The sequence below is a fragment of the Bactrocera neohumeralis genome, chromosome 4 (genome assembly GCF_024586455.1).
Source record: "Bactrocera neohumeralis isolate Rockhampton chromosome 4, APGP_CSIRO_Bneo_wtdbg2-racon-allhic-juicebox.fasta_v2, whole genome shotgun sequence".
NCBI classification, from domain to species: domain Eukaryota; kingdom Metazoa; phylum Arthropoda; class Insecta; order Diptera; family Tephritidae; genus Bactrocera; species Bactrocera neohumeralis.
This window is the reverse complement of record NC_065921.1, coordinates 24,297,441-24,314,428: the sequence shown is the minus strand read 5'-3', so window position 1 is coordinate 24,314,428 and position 16,988 is coordinate 24,297,441. Positions and strand designations below refer to the sequence as shown.

Genomic DNA, 16,988 nt, shown 5'->3' with positions numbered 1-16,988 from the left:
CGTCGACTAAGCTTTTTTTTACTTTTATTGCATGTCCGTAAACTGATATTTGAACTTATTCAATTAAAATAATAATTTCTAATTGGCAATTTCTTAATTGATATTAAAAAATGTATACAATGTTATCTTAATTATAAAGGAATTTATAGGGCTTTAGCGGTCACCTGCCTTATGGGCCATTATTATTAATCAACATTCGCTTTCCCCGCTTATAACGTCAATGCCAATTTATCTATTTTATTTTCAGATGTGTTCATACATATGTACATATCATATGTATGTATGTACACACCTGCTCAAAATAATAGTTACACTATAAAACTTAGTACTCTCAATAGTTTAAAAAACTTTTTATGGGCTTTTTGACACAAGTTATGCTGTAAGTTTAATTAAGATAATATGCCATTGCCCTTTCTAAGAGAATGAAGCATGTGAATCCCTGAGATAATGCGTATTTCAGTTTTGCGTGTATGCTCAGAAAAAAAACTTGCTCAATATAATAGTTACACCAAAGTGAACTTAGCTTTTTGTGAAAACAAAGTTAATTTTATCCAGGTTTTCAAGTTTTTTTATCTGGATTGGTAAGTTTTCTTTCATTAAAGCTCAAAATGCTGAAGATAAATTAAATTATTTTTTAATCAAATGGGTCTGAAGGCACATTGCACTGTTGAAGAAGCCCGGCTGGTTTCAAACCTCAGAAAGCAAGGAAAATCGCTTCGGGAAACTGGGAAATTAATGGAAAGGTCTCTTAATTTTGTTAAAAATGCTTTAGAGCGAAAATCTAGTAGGGAGACTCGTGGAAGGCCACAAAAAACCAGTACAGTTCTGGATCGCCACATTGTAACTATTTGTAAAAAGGACCCATTCAAGTCGTCGAAGGTGATAGCAGCAGAAATTAGAAATGTAGTAAGTGCTCAAACAGTTCGCAGGCGTTTGCAAAAGACCAAGCTACCAGGACAAATAGCCAGGAATGTTCCATTAATGCGATCAAAAAATTTAGATATGGGGTGAAACTTTGCAAGAAATCATTCAGATTGGTCAGGACCTGAGGGAATAAAAAAGTGGAGAAACATCTTATGGAGCGGTGAAACGAAAATAAATTTTTTTGGAAACGACTGTGAGAGAATTGTGCGTCGTCCAAAAGGAAAGGAGTTTCATGTTCGATTCATAAAAAAACTGTGAAGCACGGAGGTGGAAACGTCATGGTGTGGGGATGTTTTTCTTGGTATGGAGTAGGTCTTATATACCCAACAACTAACAAAATGTCAGCGTTGGAGTACAAGGAAATATTTGAAAATGTCATGATACCCTATGCTGAAGAAAACTTACCATTACGTTGGGTATATCAGCAAGATAATGACCCAAAACATACCTCCAAACTGGTTAAAAAATATTTTGAGGACAATAATGTTAACGTTTTGAAGTGACCAAGCCAATCCCCGGACTTAAATCCAATAGAAAACCTATAGGGAGAACTAAAAACAAATTTGGCGAGTCAATCTTTCTCTATCAAAGACCAATTATGGAAGTGCATACAAAAAACTTGGTATGAGATACCTAAAGAAACCTGTCAGGCTTTAATCAGTAGTATGCCCAAACGAATAAATAAAGTAATCCAAAATAATGGTGGATATACTGGCTATTAACTAAGTAATGTTAAATATACAAAGAAACTGTTTTATCATAATTTGTTTTTCCAAAATAATTGTCTTATTAAAAGTGTACCTATTTTTTTGAGCAAGATTATTTTTGCTATTTTTTTAAATGAAGTTTATTTAATTTACTTGTAAATATTATTATATTTGAAAAATATTAGTACGTTTTCGTTTTTCCTAAAAATTTAAATAAAACTTATTACTGATGAGCTTTACTTGAAAACGTATTGTGTAACTATTATTTTGAGCAGGTGTGTATATACAGCACTTTATTGTACCGCATCATCTTGTTAATTTAAAATTACATATGTACATGTTACTATATTTCATATGTGCAAGTAGTGGGCATAAAATTGGATGCTTTCATGCTCAGGTAAATTTGCTCTAGTTGCACTGATCCCTTAATTTGATATGCTGATTAGTATTGTTGCACTCGTCAACAAATAGTGGAAATGTTAGCAGAAACATTTAAGCTCTACATACATTTAAACCCACATGCTTTTATAAATTATAACGAACTGCTTTCAACATGATCTTATCTGACTTCTCAGCGGATGATATCATGTTATGAGATAAGAAAATTTGATAACATAATATCGTAAACTTCGGCTGCACTGAACCTAGAGTACTCTACATTACTTATAGCATTAAAGAGTATACAAGAGCTTTATCTTGATTTTCAACTGTGAATTTGTTAGTTGCTATACAAATCTGATTTAAATAATTTCTTTGTGGATTGGACCGTTGTCTTAGAAAATAATCCGCCCCAAATTAAATGAAGATATCTCATCAAATAAAAAAGTTTCTATACAAAAACTGGATTTTGATAGATCCACCATCCACCGCCATACCAACTGGCAGCTCTATGATTTGGAGGGAAAAGAATGTAAAAATTCAGATCAATATATCAAACATTGAGGGACTTGTTCACATATAGACCGACGGACATGAATGTATTTTATAAGCTCTTCGACGTTTTTTCTCTTTTTATCTGAACAACAAATTTTTAGCAGTTGAGAAAAAAAAAATTGAAAGGCTGGTAATCATTTACATTCTAGACTTAAGTGAGCATAATCCAACACGGACTAGATTAGCTAAATGGGCTAATCCTGGACATACAGTGTATTTTTTACCATTGTACATTAGGGCTCACGCTGCAACAACAATTTTCATTCGGAGGGTTCTAAAATATTTAAAATTTCGTTTGCAAAAATTTCGTTTCCCAAATCTAAAGACAATATTGGATTACTTTAGCTCTAAATATAATAAAACATATGATAAAATAAAATGAATTTGTTCCTAAAAATTATTAAACAAATTTTCTATTTCCCTTCTTTTTTTTGTCGCAGAGTGTAAATTTGTTGACGCTGCAGTACTATTGCACAATTTCGTTCAATCTATTGCATTATTTTATAATGCAACAACAAGTTGTGTGTTTTCATATGCTAGCCATTGTGTTTGAGCGAGCGCAAGACGAATAACGCGTCACGCTCTCACATTTAAGTACATTATCCATGTATTTACATACAGCCTCCTGCATTGCTCACATGAGTGGCGACTTGGTGCAGCCATTGGGGGAGATAATTTTCTTTATATTCTTTTTTTGTTTTATTTGTCGACTATTTATCTTTTTTATTATTCTCGGGCCACTCTACGGCGCTACTATGAGTGCCAATGATGATGATTTTTACGTGTTAAAGCTTTCAAGCTCTCACCGGCTTGTACGAATGCCTACCGGTCGCCTTTTCTATCATACGCCATATCGTGGGGGAGGGGTTGTGTTTTATTTAAATATAAAAATCGTTAGCATTCTTGGCGCTTTGTTAGTCTAAAGTCAGACGTTGAACAGCGAAAATCACAACACAGTTATTAAATAAAATTATAATTTTAAATATAAATAAATTTAATATTTACTTGCGCTGGCTGCTAAGTATTAAAATTTGAAATATAAATAGCGTACAAAATACATAACTATATAAATGTGAAAGCTTTTGGTTAAAAACCAATATTTTTGGTTCGCTTGTAACGCAACTGTGATAAATAACAAGAAAACACAAAGGAACAAAGAAAAGAAAGAAAGCATAACCCTTTTGCGTGCTTTCAACTTGTTATTGAAATTTAACTACCACAAATCGAATTTATACAAAAAAATAAGTATATAGAGGCTTTTTATTCCAAAGCGTGTGTATTTTGCCGCTAGTATTACAATATAAAAGTGAAATGAGTGCGTGTTTGCAAAATTCAAAAAATTCAGCTGCTTTGGCAGTCATTAATGAAGATACGGCGTCTTGGTACGTCAATTTTTTGGTGTTTAGTAGTTTTATGCATGCTTTTGGCCATTTTTTCTTCAATTCCTTGCAAACTCATAAACATTTAAAACTTTTTGCATAAATTATTTTCGCATGCAATTTTGCTAATAATTATTGAATGGTTTCTCATGAGCTAAACTTAACTCATTTGATTTGCATGCGCACACCCACTGCACTTTTAGACAATTTATTATGGAAATTGTGTTGACAATCGTGAACTACAGTTGCAAAGCAACGGCCACTGTTTGACAGAGCGAATTACATAGATATTTATCTATAAAAGTATCCATTTTGAAATGTGAAAATTTTCATCACACACCTCTCCATGTGTGAAACTACTTCGTGTAATATTTATCGTACGTGACAATGCTGTAATTGAGCTGTAGCGAAATTGCAAAATTTGCAAAAAGTAATTGGCTGTGACAACGACGACAATTGAGAACACTTGAGCAGACCACCACCTCTTGCCTCAGTGATCACAACAATAGAGCATTAAATAGACTGAAGTAGTTATTGATACACATAAGCACATGCATTTATAAAGCCTTTATCGAAAAATTTAATTAAGTGCTTTTAGTAAATTTGTAGGAATAAGTGTAAAAAATGAAAGCCTGCAATAGAACTTATGCAATTTACCATACATAGCTTATGAATATGACAAAATTAACATATTTGTTCATTTAATAGTAATGAATATAGTTAAATTATGATCTATCCGTCGTCTAAAATTTAGGCATCACTTAGTCGGAAGTGGTTATCAGACATCTAAAAACTATATGCTTGAAAACTATTATTCCAAGGTTTACCGCAGCATTGATATGTGCTATAACGATGTTCTCATAAAAAATTTATACAAAAATACTATCTCAAATATATGTGTATGTATGTATACATATTTATAGAACATGCATATCAGAGTATGTCTCTATAGATGTATGTATATTTAACTTTAGTGCGGTTTTAAATTTGTTTGCCAAATGCGCAATAAACTGTTATGCCTTGCGTGTAATTTGTGTTGATGAAATGTCGCACCATCGCGTATTTCTTTCATTTTATTTAAATTCTCAGTTCATCCTAAATATAATATTGTTTACAAATTTTAGTCCCATTCCGTGCTATTTAAATCAAGTATGTATTGAAATTTGTTTACGTCCACGTGTTGGATTTTTCATAAAATTAATTTTCTATATATGTATTTAACAAAAGAAAAATTTATAAGTGATGTCCTTATAGCAAAATGCTCTAAAAGCAAACGGTTTTTTCCAGAATCTCGATATTACTCTTTCTAGTATATGTATGTATGTATGTATATGATGTGAATATATTACCAATTGCTCTCCTCAGTTTTTTATTTTTATTTTTTGATTTCATACAAAATTTATTTCTCTTTTGTTTTTGTGTTTATGTTGCAATAAAAATAAATTTGCGGAAATTAAATGTTTCAATGTCCTTGTCCTAAATACATTAGGGAAATCGTTTGTCGATTTATACATAATCAGCTTATATGTTTGCTTGTTTTTTGGTGATGGATCTAATTCGATCTAATCCACAAAACGAATGGCAAAATGAAGAGAGCTATCCATCGACAGTCAAGTATTATAATATACTGTCATGGAATTGCTCTTTTTGTATAGTATTCGACAATCAACGAAACTTACTAAAACAATTAATGTTCCAATATGTGAATGTCCGATAAATTAGTGTTTTTTAACTGAAAGACCAGTAACCACTGTCAGAATTTACGCGTTCAACGTTCGTTGGCGTATATAACTACACTATTTCATTTCAAAGTTTACTGTGTATGCAAAATCTATTTGCTCTTAGATTCGGATATGTATTTAACATATGTGCTATTTCACACCATTATCTATGGTACATGCCGACCATTGCAGTATTTCTCATTTTTTCCAAATTTGAATAACTATATCGATTTCATCTGCTTTGAATGTGTTTTATTGTATCCATTCGTGTATGCGAACATATTCAGTTTTATCATTGACTTCATTGTAATCCAAACTTACTTTATAAGAGACTTAAAATACTATTTGCTTAAAGACCACCACGACCTCGTCCACCCGTTGGACCACCTTGCCATGCACCACGGCCACCGCCAGGAGCGCCTGTAGGTGGACCACCTCTACCACCACCACCGGGGCCGCCACGACCTCTTCCTCGTGCTACAATAAGAGATGTACTTTTTTGTATTACTTTTCACATTTTAACTATGGTTATTAGCAACATTACCTTGCGCGCGTAATATCGCCGCTTTCCCTCGACCGGCCGTACCACCCAGGCCTTTACCAGTTTGCTTTTTAAACATTGGTGCATTCTTCAACATGTCCGGCAGTATGAGGAAACGAATTTTTGAGCCGCGTATGTAGACATTTTCTAAGTTTGCCGTTCGTCCATCACGATATGTGACTGTGATTTGTGTCATTTGGCAATTCATGTTGTCTTCAGCCTCGATGAGTTTGCCCCGGTATACTTCGCCGGTTATTGTCTCACACGTGATAATGTGACCTTCAGCCTCGTGTAAAACTTTTATTGGTACACCAATAGACATATTTCTCTAATTTATGTAAATTTTCACTTCAAATAAAATTATTTAGTAATAAACGTGCAATAAAACGCCGTTTTTTATGGAACGACAATGAAAACGTTTACACTCGTTTGACAGCCGAAAAGCAACTCACACGAGCTCGCCATTTTTCTGCTGAATTTGCTTGCCGTTATGCTTGACAGATACAGTTTATGAGGCTCTTGTGTATTTCAAAAAGCAGTGGTTTTAAAAATGCCGCAAGGGCATTCTTTCCCAAGCGGTACAACCAATGTACTCTAGCAGTACAGAGTAAAGTGCAATTAAGCCACTTTTAACTGCCATGTTATAGTTCTTGTATAGTATTGTTTTTTTTACGAATTTTTATTTTATTTGTTTTTGTCTACTCATTTATTAAATAACTCTTGACGTTAAATTCATGTACTAATCTTTGTATGTATTTAGTCTAAAAGTTTAATTTGAAAGGATTTATCTTTTTTCTTAGAATTTTCTAGAAAATAATTTTCTTGTTTACAATATTTTAAATCTTAACCAAGATTCTTTCGTAACTATTCTCATTATCATAATCTTATCTTAGCTTTATTTATGTTTACCCATTCTGACTCGTTTTTAGTGCATCATCACCACAGTATCGAGGTTGTGTAAATAAAGATATAACTAATTTAAATATTGACCAAGTACAAAATAGTGCAAACAAAGTGTATAACTGATAAAATGATATACTTAGATAAATCTCAGCATCATAAAATTGTATAAATCTTTGCAGACCAACTTACCTAAGATGACGAAATTTCTTAAAATAAAATACTCATTTTCATATATTTATACGAAAATATTTTTTTACAAATGTATTTGATTTAATTGGAAATTATGCTTATAACGACTCGTCGCCCGCTACAATTTGATTTCTTGTTGGAAATGCGCTTTTATATACCAACATTTAATAAAAACAAAAACGACTATTATTAAAATTATACATATTTTTTACAGCGACCCAACGTTTAGTAGTAGTATCAGTAGTAGAAGAGAAGTTAATGAAAACGCTCTTGGATACCCTAGTGTATCCAAGGCACGCACCGTCTCCGCATCCTCTTGCGCTACTAGCGTCTCGAATGAGTCCTTCTGTATCTCTCTCGGCGTAGGGCCTCTGTGGTGGTTTTGATGTCCCTACCCACCACAGAACTGATCACGATAGGGCGTCACTCTTAACTGGTACGTTAATCAAAAAACATGATTCACATTTACATATGCATATATGAATTAATATTTTTATTATATGATTTTTTTTTATTTAGCAGAACAATCTCGGAAGATTTCTGTGGATTCAGCTGGTGGCAGTGTATTCGAACACAGCCGCACTTCGTCGGAGTGCTCTGATTCGGATGGCAGCGATTCACAACATAGCAGCAGTGATGCACAATCACTATATTCGGAGGAAGATTGCCAAGAGATGGTCAAACATATCTTGCAACATGATAATCCAACTCGTATAACCATCAAATTGCACGTTACGGAGAACCAGTTCTCGGAATGGGAATCGGTAAGTTTCTTTAGCCTTGAAAATTTACATCCGAATTGTGATATTTACTTAACAGTCTTAACATGTAAACCTATATAAATTTGATTCGCTTTCTTGTAGGTCTTGAATCCGGAGAATAACATTTTGTACGTTGCAATGCCGGAAAAGCTTCCCCCAGAGGCTTCGAAGGACACATTCATCTCTTTGTTGGAGTTCGCTGAAGACAAATTGGATGTCGACGCAGTTGTTTTATGTGTACGCAAGAATCGACCAGATCGCGCATCTCTTTTCGAGACTTTCTTGATTATGGGTTTCCAACCATTGTCCAGAAAATCACCATTGGCACCACCATCCACTGCTAAGACTTCTGAGAATTATTACTTCATCTACCACATTGAAGACTAAGTTGACATAACAAATAACATCATTATAATAAATGTGTGTGTGACGCTAACTCATTCGTAAAACAAAAGAAGTAATTTAAAAATTTTAAGAAAAACACCAAACTTACATGCTTCGAAACACATTTAAAAAGGGACAACAAAATAAATGACTGAGAAAACATCCATTAGCGCTCACAACACAATATGTCAACTTTGAGTAAGAAAGTTAAGAGTAAAGGCAAAAATATCGTATTTTATTCAAAAACACTAAAAAAAGATAAAAATGTAAAAAAAAAAATATAAAAAATTAAAAAAGATACAAAAAAAATTGTAATTATAGGTGAATTATATATTGAATTCCTACACATATGATTTAAACATTTTACGTATGCATTAATATTACTAAAACAACGCATTATATGAAGTCCATTTTAATTTGAAATTGAATTATTTTTATTTTAAAATTTAATTTTTTTTTTGAATATGAATTACTTTTATTTTGAACATGAATTATTTTTATTTTAAACTTGCATTATTTTATTTTGAAAATGAATTATTATTTTTTTAACAATTTATTACTAAAATTATATTCACATTCAATTATCTTATCTTATATTATCGATTATAAAAAAAAATCCGTTTTTGTTACAGAGTTTTTTCCACACAAGAAGTGTATTTATTTATTTTCATTAACTAACACAATTTTCACATGGGTAAATTATTCCGTAAATTATATCATTTATACTAAAAATGCAGTACCATTAAAGTATATTTAATTTTTTAACATTTCACATATTTAATTATTTAACAGGAAATCATTAACACTTATTTATAGAAATTATTTAAAAAGTAAATGAACTTGTGTAATAAAACGGATAAAAAAACAAAAAAAACAAATCTTTTATTTCTTATAGTTAAACAGTAAGTAAGGTTTTAATTTTTTATTTATTATTTTAAATATAAATTGTTTAATATTCTATAGCCTCCATGTACAACAGGCGAAGGTGCTGTTTATGTTGTTGCAAAATTATTTGATATAGAAAGAAAATAACAAAAATAGAATTCGTTACCTCAGGCGGTTGATGGTACCAAATGTTAGGGCGGTTTCTATAGTTCTCATTCCCTTAACCGTTTGACTGCCAGTGCAATGTTCTCTAATTAAAGTGCTTTGCTTTCAAAATGTTCAAATTCAGCGAGTGTGCTAAATCGGCACTTCTAACTAGAAATCCGGCAACACTAAACAGCTGTTTAGCTCATTTTCTACGAACGCCGGTTTGGCTGCTGTTTGTTGACTATCGCGGATAAATTTCGCATATACTAGTCTTAAATATGGTATGCAGAATATTTTGTTGTCATTTAAATTTATTTATTTTATTTATTTAATTGATCACAGTCGGTTACATTACATACGGATGTGGGTGACATAAAAATTGAGCTTTTCTGTGAGGATTGTCCAAAAGCTTGTCAGAATTTTTTGGCGCTATGTGCCAGCGAATATTACAATGGCTGCGCTTTCATTCGCAATATAAAAGGTTTTATAGTACAAACAGGTGATCCTACAAACACAGGTAAAAATGGTAAATCTATTTGGGGTACCAAATTTGAAGATGAATTCAAAGACACATTGAAGGTAATTTAAATTTTTTTTTTTTTTTTTTTTCAAAAACAAAAACCCGTTAACGTCATATTTCCAGCACTCTGACCGCGGTATGGTTTCCATGGCAAATAATGGCCCCAATGCGAATGCCAGCCAATTCTTTATAACTTATGCAGCTCAACCCAATTTAGACCTCAAGTATACACTGTTTGGAAGGTTGGCAAAGAAATTAAAAAATGTCTATGCTTTTATTATTAACAGTTTAATTTTAAATATTTTAAATAGAGTAATTGATGGTTTCGACGCCTTAGACGAGTTAGAAAAACTACCAGTAAATCCCAAAACTTACCGTCCACATATTGAAAAAAAAATCAACAGTGTTACAATACATGCAAATCCTATAGCTGGATAAGGACTGGCTAGGGAGGTTAGTAATAATTTTATTTCTTTATTTTTTTACTAACTATATATAAATAATAAAAGGCGTTACTATGTTGCCAATTTTGGAAATATAAGTAGTGCAAATCTTACAGAATATTTAAAATATGAGACGGACCTAAACTCTATGATGGCGCACCAATTCAGTTTAAGAATTCCTTCTGACGAAAAAGTATTAAAGATTTGTTCCAAACCACAAAAAATATAAAAATTCTACTTATTTACCCAAAATATTTTGTACCCTGCCTTTTTAGCTACAATATTGCAAATGCGTAGATATTAAGGCATCAAGTGTAACGGCGTTAGCCATAACGGGATTTCGTTAATTTTCTCTTGGTTATGCCAACAGGTATAACAGTTAATTTGTGCTTTAGTAAAGTGGAAAACATATTGTATTATGGTGGAATATTTCATTATAAAACAACTAGAACAAAGTTTCCATAATTTTATACAACTATGTGAAAATGTATTGTAATTGCTTTAATTAATGATGCAAAATGTTTTCAGTAAATTCGCTACTCGATGCCTTAGTATAACCGTTCTACGAACCCTTGAACCTAGTCTGTCCATTATGTGAAATCTAAATTTTCAATATTATTAAGATACAAGTCCTACACATTTTTTTTTAACTTTCACATGAATATACTTTTATTTCTATTAGTCTGAATGTCAAAAGTTTACTCATTTAAAACCACATTACATACAAACATTTACTATGAGACTTTTAAAAATACAATTTTTTCGAGTTGCAACATAAATTAGAACAGAAAATTAACTTAAAATGCTTTTACATAAATATTTTTGAACAAAAGTTGACATAAATCTTACTGATACACCATAACAAATATAAAAGCCATAATCAAAAATACTGTTACAAGCACTAAATAAAGTCTCAAGTTATATTTTCGATCTAACGCGATCAATAACTGACGGAATGAGTCGGTTACAGAGACTTTAGTCGGACGACGTCCTGTAATTTCATATCGCCTTGAAGGTTGCAGAGGCCGTGGTGACACGTATTCCCTGCCTACATCAGTGCCTCCAAGAGAGCTGGGTTTATTTAAAACCACCCCGTCTGTTTTAATACGTTCCAAGTTGCGAGCAAAACTGCTCAAAAATGGAGTTTCAAAACCCTCTGCTTCCTCATTATCATCGCTTTGTTCAGTGTACAGAGGTGTAGCCTTCGACGAGTATAATCCACTACTTAGCGTGTTTGTGCTGTAACGTGAGTGCAGTGTATTTGGTACATCTCTATCTTTGTTTAGGCCAATTCCAATATTCGGTTGCATTAAGTTAGAATGCAAGCTGAAGCGGCCACTGTTTGCGCTTATTTGTGGCTTATATATTTCGTGTGATATGCTTTCAGTTACTTCCCGCCGTATTGGAATCTATATAAAATAAATATAATTACTAAATTTCACTTCATATTAAACGCATATTATACTATACCTGTGGTACTTCTTCAGCAATTGGCTGAACTGTTGGTTGATTGAATGACGTGGTAACTACACCCGTTTTCGATAAAGATACCGAACGTGATGAACGCGAACGCACATTAGCTTCTTCACGAGCCAGCGATGGTTTTGACCTTTGTTCCATTTGCTCAGCAGCCAATAATAAATCTTGATCCTCTTCATCGCTTTCCAGTATTACTACAGGATTATAGGTTTTAGTTGATTTTTGCTCCTTTTGTGAAGGTGGGATTTCATGGTCGCGAGTTGATCGTCGACGTGCCCCAATAGGAGCTGGCGTAAGATTTTCTGATGTTTGATTTTCATTTGGTTTCTGGGAGTCAAATGTTGGTGTTCCGGCGAATGTACGTCTATTCGCTCCCCTACTTGGAGTACGCCGTTCTGGTTCAGCTTTCACTTCTTTACTCTCGATTGCCGGCTCGGTTGTTTTTGTAACATGAATAGTTTCGCGGCGTGGGGTTTTCTTTGTTTGTGAAGCTGGCGAGCCCGACAGCGAAGCACGTAATTTCTTTATAAGTATATTTCGACTTGAATCTGTAATCGGAACGTTTGGTAAACCATGTTTAATGCACTGTTTGCGCAAATCTGCATTGCTCAATGACTCTAAATTATCAATTTCAGACATTTTTACGCGCTTTTAAGTCGTCCCGATCACCTTTTGAAATGTTCGCTACAATTTGCGCGTTTAAATATTTCAACAACGCCGTTGCGGACCAATCAAACACCAAATCTGCAAAATGATTGAACACGGTTGCCGTATCTTTGTTGTTGTTTTTTTTCCTTTTCGTGGAACAGTTTAATTTTTTATGTATTCCGCGTGTGCTATTTAGAAAATAACTTTTTTATTTATTATTTCAAAAATAATACTTCTGTAAATAACGTTGTAATATAGTAGACAACAACGTATGCAAGTTCATATAATTAATGTTATAAATGTATCTGAGCCTTAAAAATTGGGCAACATTGTTATTGCATTCGCATGTCAGTGCATCCAACAGAATTGTGTTTATTATCAGCTGTTTATTCGTCATAGCAAATCAAGTATATTTATATTTTTGTGTTCAAACAAAATGGATATTTCTAAAGTAACAAACGAGAAAAAACTGCAGCTCTGTCGAATTTATTTCTTTGGTACGTGAATACTGCAGTTAATTATTATTTAAAACAGCAAATAATTTTTTTTCAACTCTTCAGCTGGCTTGGCTTTTTTACCCTTTCTATGGACGATCAACGTCTTTTGGTTTTTTAATGATGCATTTCGCGCACCTGCTTTCCCAGAACAAAAAAGAATAAAGAAATGTAAGCCAAGACTTTTAAAATGGATGTAATATGTACACATTAATATAAACCATTATATTTTAGTTGTGATCTCGTCGCTGATAGGTGCACTGATTTGGTCAGTTATACTTATAACCTGGATAATTATATTCCAGACAAAGCGTGCCGAATGGGGGGAAATGGCGGATAGAATGAGTTTCATTATACCACTGGGTATTGCTTAAATAACATTCCATAAAATTCAGTTTAGTACTTTAATCATTAAAAGTGTAAACAAATTGACTTCTTATTTTGCTCATATTATTTTTAAAATTAAATAACCACTAATATAGATCGAAATGAATTTAGTTTTGCATTTCTGTTGGTGTTTGTGTTTTTTGTCGTAACTCCTGCAGTTTCTCTTCGAAATAAGATTTGTGCACAGTCAATGGTAGGGATTTTTGACGTAGGAAGTAATTCACGTTGCCCCTAGCTGAGTATGTGTCGTCACCAATTAATTCTCGCAGTGCCATATTTTTCTTCAAAAGTTTTCCGTAGTAACTCGCACCTGCTTCTACGTATTGTGGTCCCAAACTGCACAATTTCTTGTCAATTTCAGTATCATAACGCACTTGATTGAAGTCCTTCATAAAAGACCAGCTGCCAACACCAAACAATCCCAAGATCGTATACATCACCAGTCGCAACTGAAAAAGATATCATTTTTTTTACAAGTTCACAATGTTTTCATATTAGAGTAACTCACGCTGAAAGGTCCTGCAAGCAAGTTCATTCGTAAATTCAAGTAATGACCAATCGTATACATGGACAGAAATGAAAAGCTTGGAAATAGCGAATTCAATAAAACTCGATGTGTTTGCAGTTGTAGCACAGATTTACACAATCCAAATAGTTGTTCATCGTCAGTCAAAACTATAGCATCTTGCAACAGTTTTCCGGCGTCTGTGTTCCAATCGATAGTCTGATCGCGAAAGCGTATATCTTGCCGATTTATATCTTTTGGGTCTGAATAAGCATAATTCACCGGAATTCCTAGCGCACCGCCAAAACGATACTTTGTTGAACCTACAAATTATCTTACATTGAAGTTTTATATTTGTATATGTATGTGTATTTTATAAGCTTTACCTGCTTGGAACAGATCGAAACCAAAAACGGTGAATGGTTTAATAATTTTTCGTTCATATGCTTCTAACTGAAGTACGTCCAATGCCTTTTCCAAACGTTCCTTCACCTTTTCCGGCACCGGACGTGGTATACCATTCCTTTATTAGAGATGTAAAAAAGTCATAATACATATATAAAGTATATTTCTTTTAGCTTACTGATAGCATTGCACGAAATCTTTGTAGTATTTCAAACACATTGTATGCGGCATAAAATTGACTACGAATAGTCCCAAGGTGGTGGCACTTGTGGCAAGTAATACCACATTTCGTCCAGTTGGTGTTTGAAAGAAACCCATTATGCCACGCTTTACGACAGGTGATTTCTTCATTTTGATATTTAAATTAAATTAATTGTTTAAAATAATCGAAATCAAATCTTTGTTATTATGGTGGAATTTGACAGCTGATTGTGAGGTTACAGAAGTCTCTCAATTGCATAACGTGTGTTGAGAGCAGCTGCGTTTAGTAGTCTTTAGGACACTTGCAGCTTAAATATTAATTTGTATTTATTATTAAAAAAATTTGGATACATTAAAAATAGTTATATTTACCTATTTTTTAATTGAAAGAAACAGTGACAAAAATCTATTTTAATTTGGTACAAATTGTACATCGTAATTTTTTTTTCTGATTTCTAAATCTAAAGAAATCGTTTGTATGCTTAATATGGTAAACTTTTCATCGGAGGTGGACGACCTTCAGTGCCAGAAGCGATTTTCGGTTTCACGGTGTCGGTCCGTTTTTGGGGCACCATTCGTTAGATTGTTAAACAGTTTCGACCTTTTTTTTTATAAACCAACGCCTCTTCACCAGTAAAGATGCGTTTGATGAGAGCAGATTCGTCAGCTACATATGTTCTTTGGCGACTTCCATTCGTCGTCATTTCTGTGAAAGATGTAGTAGGTCTTAATGCTATACTAAGCATTGGCTTAATGCTTTGTACCCAAAACATTAACCAAAATGTTTTGATATTCTCTGCTATCTCTATGATGTCAACACGACGACTTTAGAAGAATGTTTCTTTAACTTTTTCGGTGTTATCGTCTATAACGGAGGTGGATGGACGACTTGCATGAGGCAGGTTTTCGATGACCTTCACTTAAATACTTGAGCTCTTGTTAAATTAGACTCTCCAAATCATATCTACATTATTTTTACGATCTATTGAAAACAGTAAATTTCAAGTCAACTTGTTGTTTAATTGTTTCCATGGTAAAAATCGTCAGACAAACGTGTCGCGTCGTAAAAGAAAGGTTCTACCAATTTAGGAAAGAAATTTATCGGGCGAGCAATGTATATGGAACAGTCCGGGTTAAATTTGATCAAATGGTATAAGATATTCGGAAGATTCTGTCATTGTCTCTAGCCTCTCGCTGATTTTCTGAAAGATGGGAACATTTTTTAGTTGGATGAACCTCCAATGCAACTATCGCAAAGTATCGCCTTACTCAGCGATAGCCAAGTGACACTTAAAGTGATCTCAGGTTACGAGTTTTAAAAGCTCTTGGTGCAGGAGTACATAGTACGGCTGAATAGCCTATTAAGTTGTCACTAAGTCCACCTGGGTCAAGTTGATATGAGTATTGCCGGAAATCAACTGGCCGCTCGAACTTTACCGCTCTGTAACTGCTACCTGAACGGAACCCTATTTAGCGCTCGGTCCTCACACCATGAAAGAACTAAGGAGGACAGAGGGCAGAAAGAAGTATTACCAACAACTCCCAGGCATGTGCCATGCAAAGTGGCTAATGAGTGATTACAACTTCATTAAGATTAAAAATGTTATGAACCTTTTGAGCTCAAACTGCCGGTTCTGCGGCAAGGAGCCAGGAACTCTCGAACACCTGATGCTAAGCTGCAAGGAGGCCTGCAGGCGCAGGATTAAGGTCTTTTGATCCATGAATCCGAATAGGAATCACATATCTCAATACCACCTTGCAGTAGACTGGTATTTACCAGTTTGTTGGGCCTATATGAGACTAAAGGGAAAGCACACTAGGGATTAGGACGCTTTGGAAACCTCAATTTATATCTAACTTTCCAAAGATTACTTTGTCTCAGCAAAGTGATCCGTCAAGGTTAGCTAGAATAATTTTCAGGTTAAAAATTCGGGTCCATTCCGGTTACGTCGGCTCAAAATTGTGGTATTGTTAAATAAAGCTGCGAGTTCGGTGTAAGGTACTTCTGCGCTTTAATTGAGACATTTGCGGCTAGATAGACTTGTTTATAAAGTCTGAGGTCGTTCTTGTTGCAGCGGCGGCAGAAAGCATTCCCCAATTTATTTTCAGGGACACATGTGTGTCTAAGTAGTGGGATTCTTGTTGTCTACGTAGATACGATTGTCGAAAAAACTTACCGATCCAAACGAGGTTAGATCTCCGAAAGGGCAGCCCTTGTCCAGATAAAATCCGAGTCAATTCCGATAACGTAGAATCGGCTGTTTTGGGAATTGCCCCGCATTCTTGCAGCATCAAGAGGTTCTGCCTCAATTACGTTGACGACATTAACCAAAACAATACGCCGACCACACTTTCGGACGCAAACTTCAGACATGCAATGACCGTCATTCACAGTGGAGTCATTAACACCTTCGCTGACTCCCTCTCAGTGA

The 16,988-nt window shown here is 33.9% G+C and overlaps 6 protein-coding genes across 6 annotated transcripts; 3 read left to right on the top strand and 3 right to left on the bottom strand.

The window, feature by feature from the left end:
• Nucleotides 1–3,591: 3,591 nt before the first annotated feature.
• On the top strand, nt 3,592–8,635 carry LOC126757322 (ornithine decarboxylase antizyme). Its single transcript, XM_050471130.1, is given in 5 exon segments — nt 3,592–3,946; nt 7,512–7,677; nt 7,679–7,733; nt 7,820–8,061; nt 8,161–8,635. Coding segments are annotated over 5 exon segments (819 nt in total). The 5' UTR covers nt 3,592–3,875; the 3' UTR covers nt 8,446–8,635.
• LOC126757327 (small nuclear ribonucleoprotein Sm D3) lies at nt 5,895–6,799 on the bottom strand. Its single transcript, XM_050471136.1, has 2 exons — nt 6,209–6,799; nt 5,895–6,141 (listed from the first exon to the last, which is right to left on the bottom strand). Exons 1-2 carry the CDS (start codon nt 6,525–6,527, stop codon nt 6,014–6,016), a joined length of 447 nt encoding a protein of 148 aa, XP_050327093.1. The 5' UTR covers nt 6,528–6,799; the 3' UTR covers nt 5,895–6,013.
• A 1,006-nt stretch (nt 8,636–9,641) lies between the features above and the next one.
• On the top strand, nt 9,642–10,691 carry LOC126757326 (peptidyl-prolyl cis-trans isomerase-like 3). The gene is made up of 5 exons (XM_050471135.1): nt 9,642–9,755; nt 9,817–10,053; nt 10,118–10,236; nt 10,306–10,447; nt 10,504–10,691. The coding sequence occupies exons 1-4, from the start codon at nt 9,753–9,755 to the stop codon at nt 10,430–10,432; spliced, it is 486 nt and encodes a 161-aa protein (XP_050327092.1). The 5' UTR covers nt 9,642–9,752; the 3' UTR covers nt 10,433–10,447; nt 10,504–10,691.
• Nucleotides 10,692–10,899: 208 nt separating this feature from the next.
• On the bottom strand, nt 10,900–12,632 carry LOC126757317 (otefin). The gene is made up of 2 exons (XM_050471121.1): nt 11,908–12,632; nt 10,900–11,846 (listed from the first exon to the last, which is right to left on the bottom strand). Exons 1-2 carry the CDS (start codon nt 12,553–12,555, stop codon nt 11,283–11,285), a joined length of 1,212 nt encoding a protein of 403 aa, XP_050327078.1. The 5' UTR covers nt 12,556–12,632; the 3' UTR covers nt 10,900–11,282.
• Nucleotides 12,633–12,928: 296 nt separating this feature from the next.
• LOC126757328 (gamma-secretase subunit pen-2) lies at nt 12,929–13,547 on the top strand. The gene is made up of 3 exons (XM_050471137.1): nt 12,929–13,061; nt 13,125–13,229; nt 13,293–13,547. The coding sequence occupies exons 1-3, from the start codon at nt 13,001–13,003 to the stop codon at nt 13,430–13,432; spliced, it is 306 nt and encodes a 101-aa protein (XP_050327094.1). The 5' UTR covers nt 12,929–13,000; the 3' UTR covers nt 13,433–13,547.
• LOC126757320 (transmembrane protein 177) lies at nt 13,449–14,798 on the bottom strand. Its single transcript, XM_050471129.1, has 4 exons — nt 14,534–14,798; nt 14,337–14,473; nt 13,954–14,273; nt 13,449–13,894 (listed from the first exon to the last, which is right to left on the bottom strand). The coding sequence occupies exons 1-4, from the start codon at nt 14,704–14,706 to the stop codon at nt 13,553–13,555; spliced, it is 972 nt and encodes a 323-aa protein (XP_050327086.1). The 5' UTR covers nt 14,707–14,798; the 3' UTR covers nt 13,449–13,552.
• Nucleotides 14,799–16,988: the final 2,190 nt, after the last annotated feature.

Excerpts from the sequence above, each read along its gene's own strand:
- LOC126757320 (XM_050471129.1), bottom strand. The coding sequence starts at position 14,706 with ATGAAGAAATCACCTGTCGTAAAGCGTGGCATAATGGGTTTCTTTCAA. Across the intron at positions 14,274-14,336 it reads TTTCGATCTGTTCCAAGCAG|GTTCAACAAAGTATCGTTTT; the intron begins GTAAAGCTTATA and ends GATAATTTGTAG. Across the intron at positions 13,895-13,953 it reads TGCTTGCAGGACCTTTCAGC|TTGCGACTGGTGATGTATAC; the intron begins GTGAGTTACTCT and ends TATCTTTTTCAG.
- LOC126757317 (XM_050471121.1), bottom strand. The coding sequence starts at position 12,555 with ATGTCTGAAATTGATAATTTAGAGTCATTGAGCAATGCAGATTTGCGC. Across the intron at positions 11,847-11,907 it reads TTGCTGAAGAAGTACCACAG|ATTCCAATACGGCGGGAAGT; the intron begins GTATAGTATAAT and ends TATTTTATATAG.
- LOC126757327 (XM_050471136.1), bottom strand. The coding sequence starts at position 6,527 with ATGTCTATTGGTGTACCAATAAAAGTTTTACACGAGGCTGAAGGTCAC. Across the intron at positions 6,142-6,208 it reads GGCGATATTACGCGCGCAAG|CACGAGGAAGAGGTCGTGGC; the intron begins GTAATGTTGCTA and ends CTCTTATTGTAG.
- LOC126757326 (XM_050471135.1), top strand. Across the intron at positions 10,054-10,117 it reads AATTCAAAGACACATTGAAG|CACTCTGACCGCGGTATGGT; the intron begins GTAATTTAAATT and ends TCATATTTCCAG. Across the intron at positions 10,237-10,305 it reads AAGTATACACTGTTTGGAAG|AGTAATTGATGGTTTCGACG; the intron begins GTTGGCAAAGAA and ends TATTTTAAATAG.
- LOC126757328 (XM_050471137.1), top strand. The coding sequence starts at position 13,001 with ATGGATATTTCTAAAGTAACAAACGAGAAAAAACTGCAGCTCTGTCGA. Across the intron at positions 13,062-13,124 it reads CTGTCGAATTTATTTCTTTG|CTGGCTTGGCTTTTTTACCC; the intron begins GTACGTGAATAC and ends TCAACTCTTCAG. Across the intron at positions 13,230-13,292 it reads ACAAAAAAGAATAAAGAAAT|TTGTGATCTCGTCGCTGATA; the intron begins GTAAGCCAAGAC and ends ATTATATTTTAG.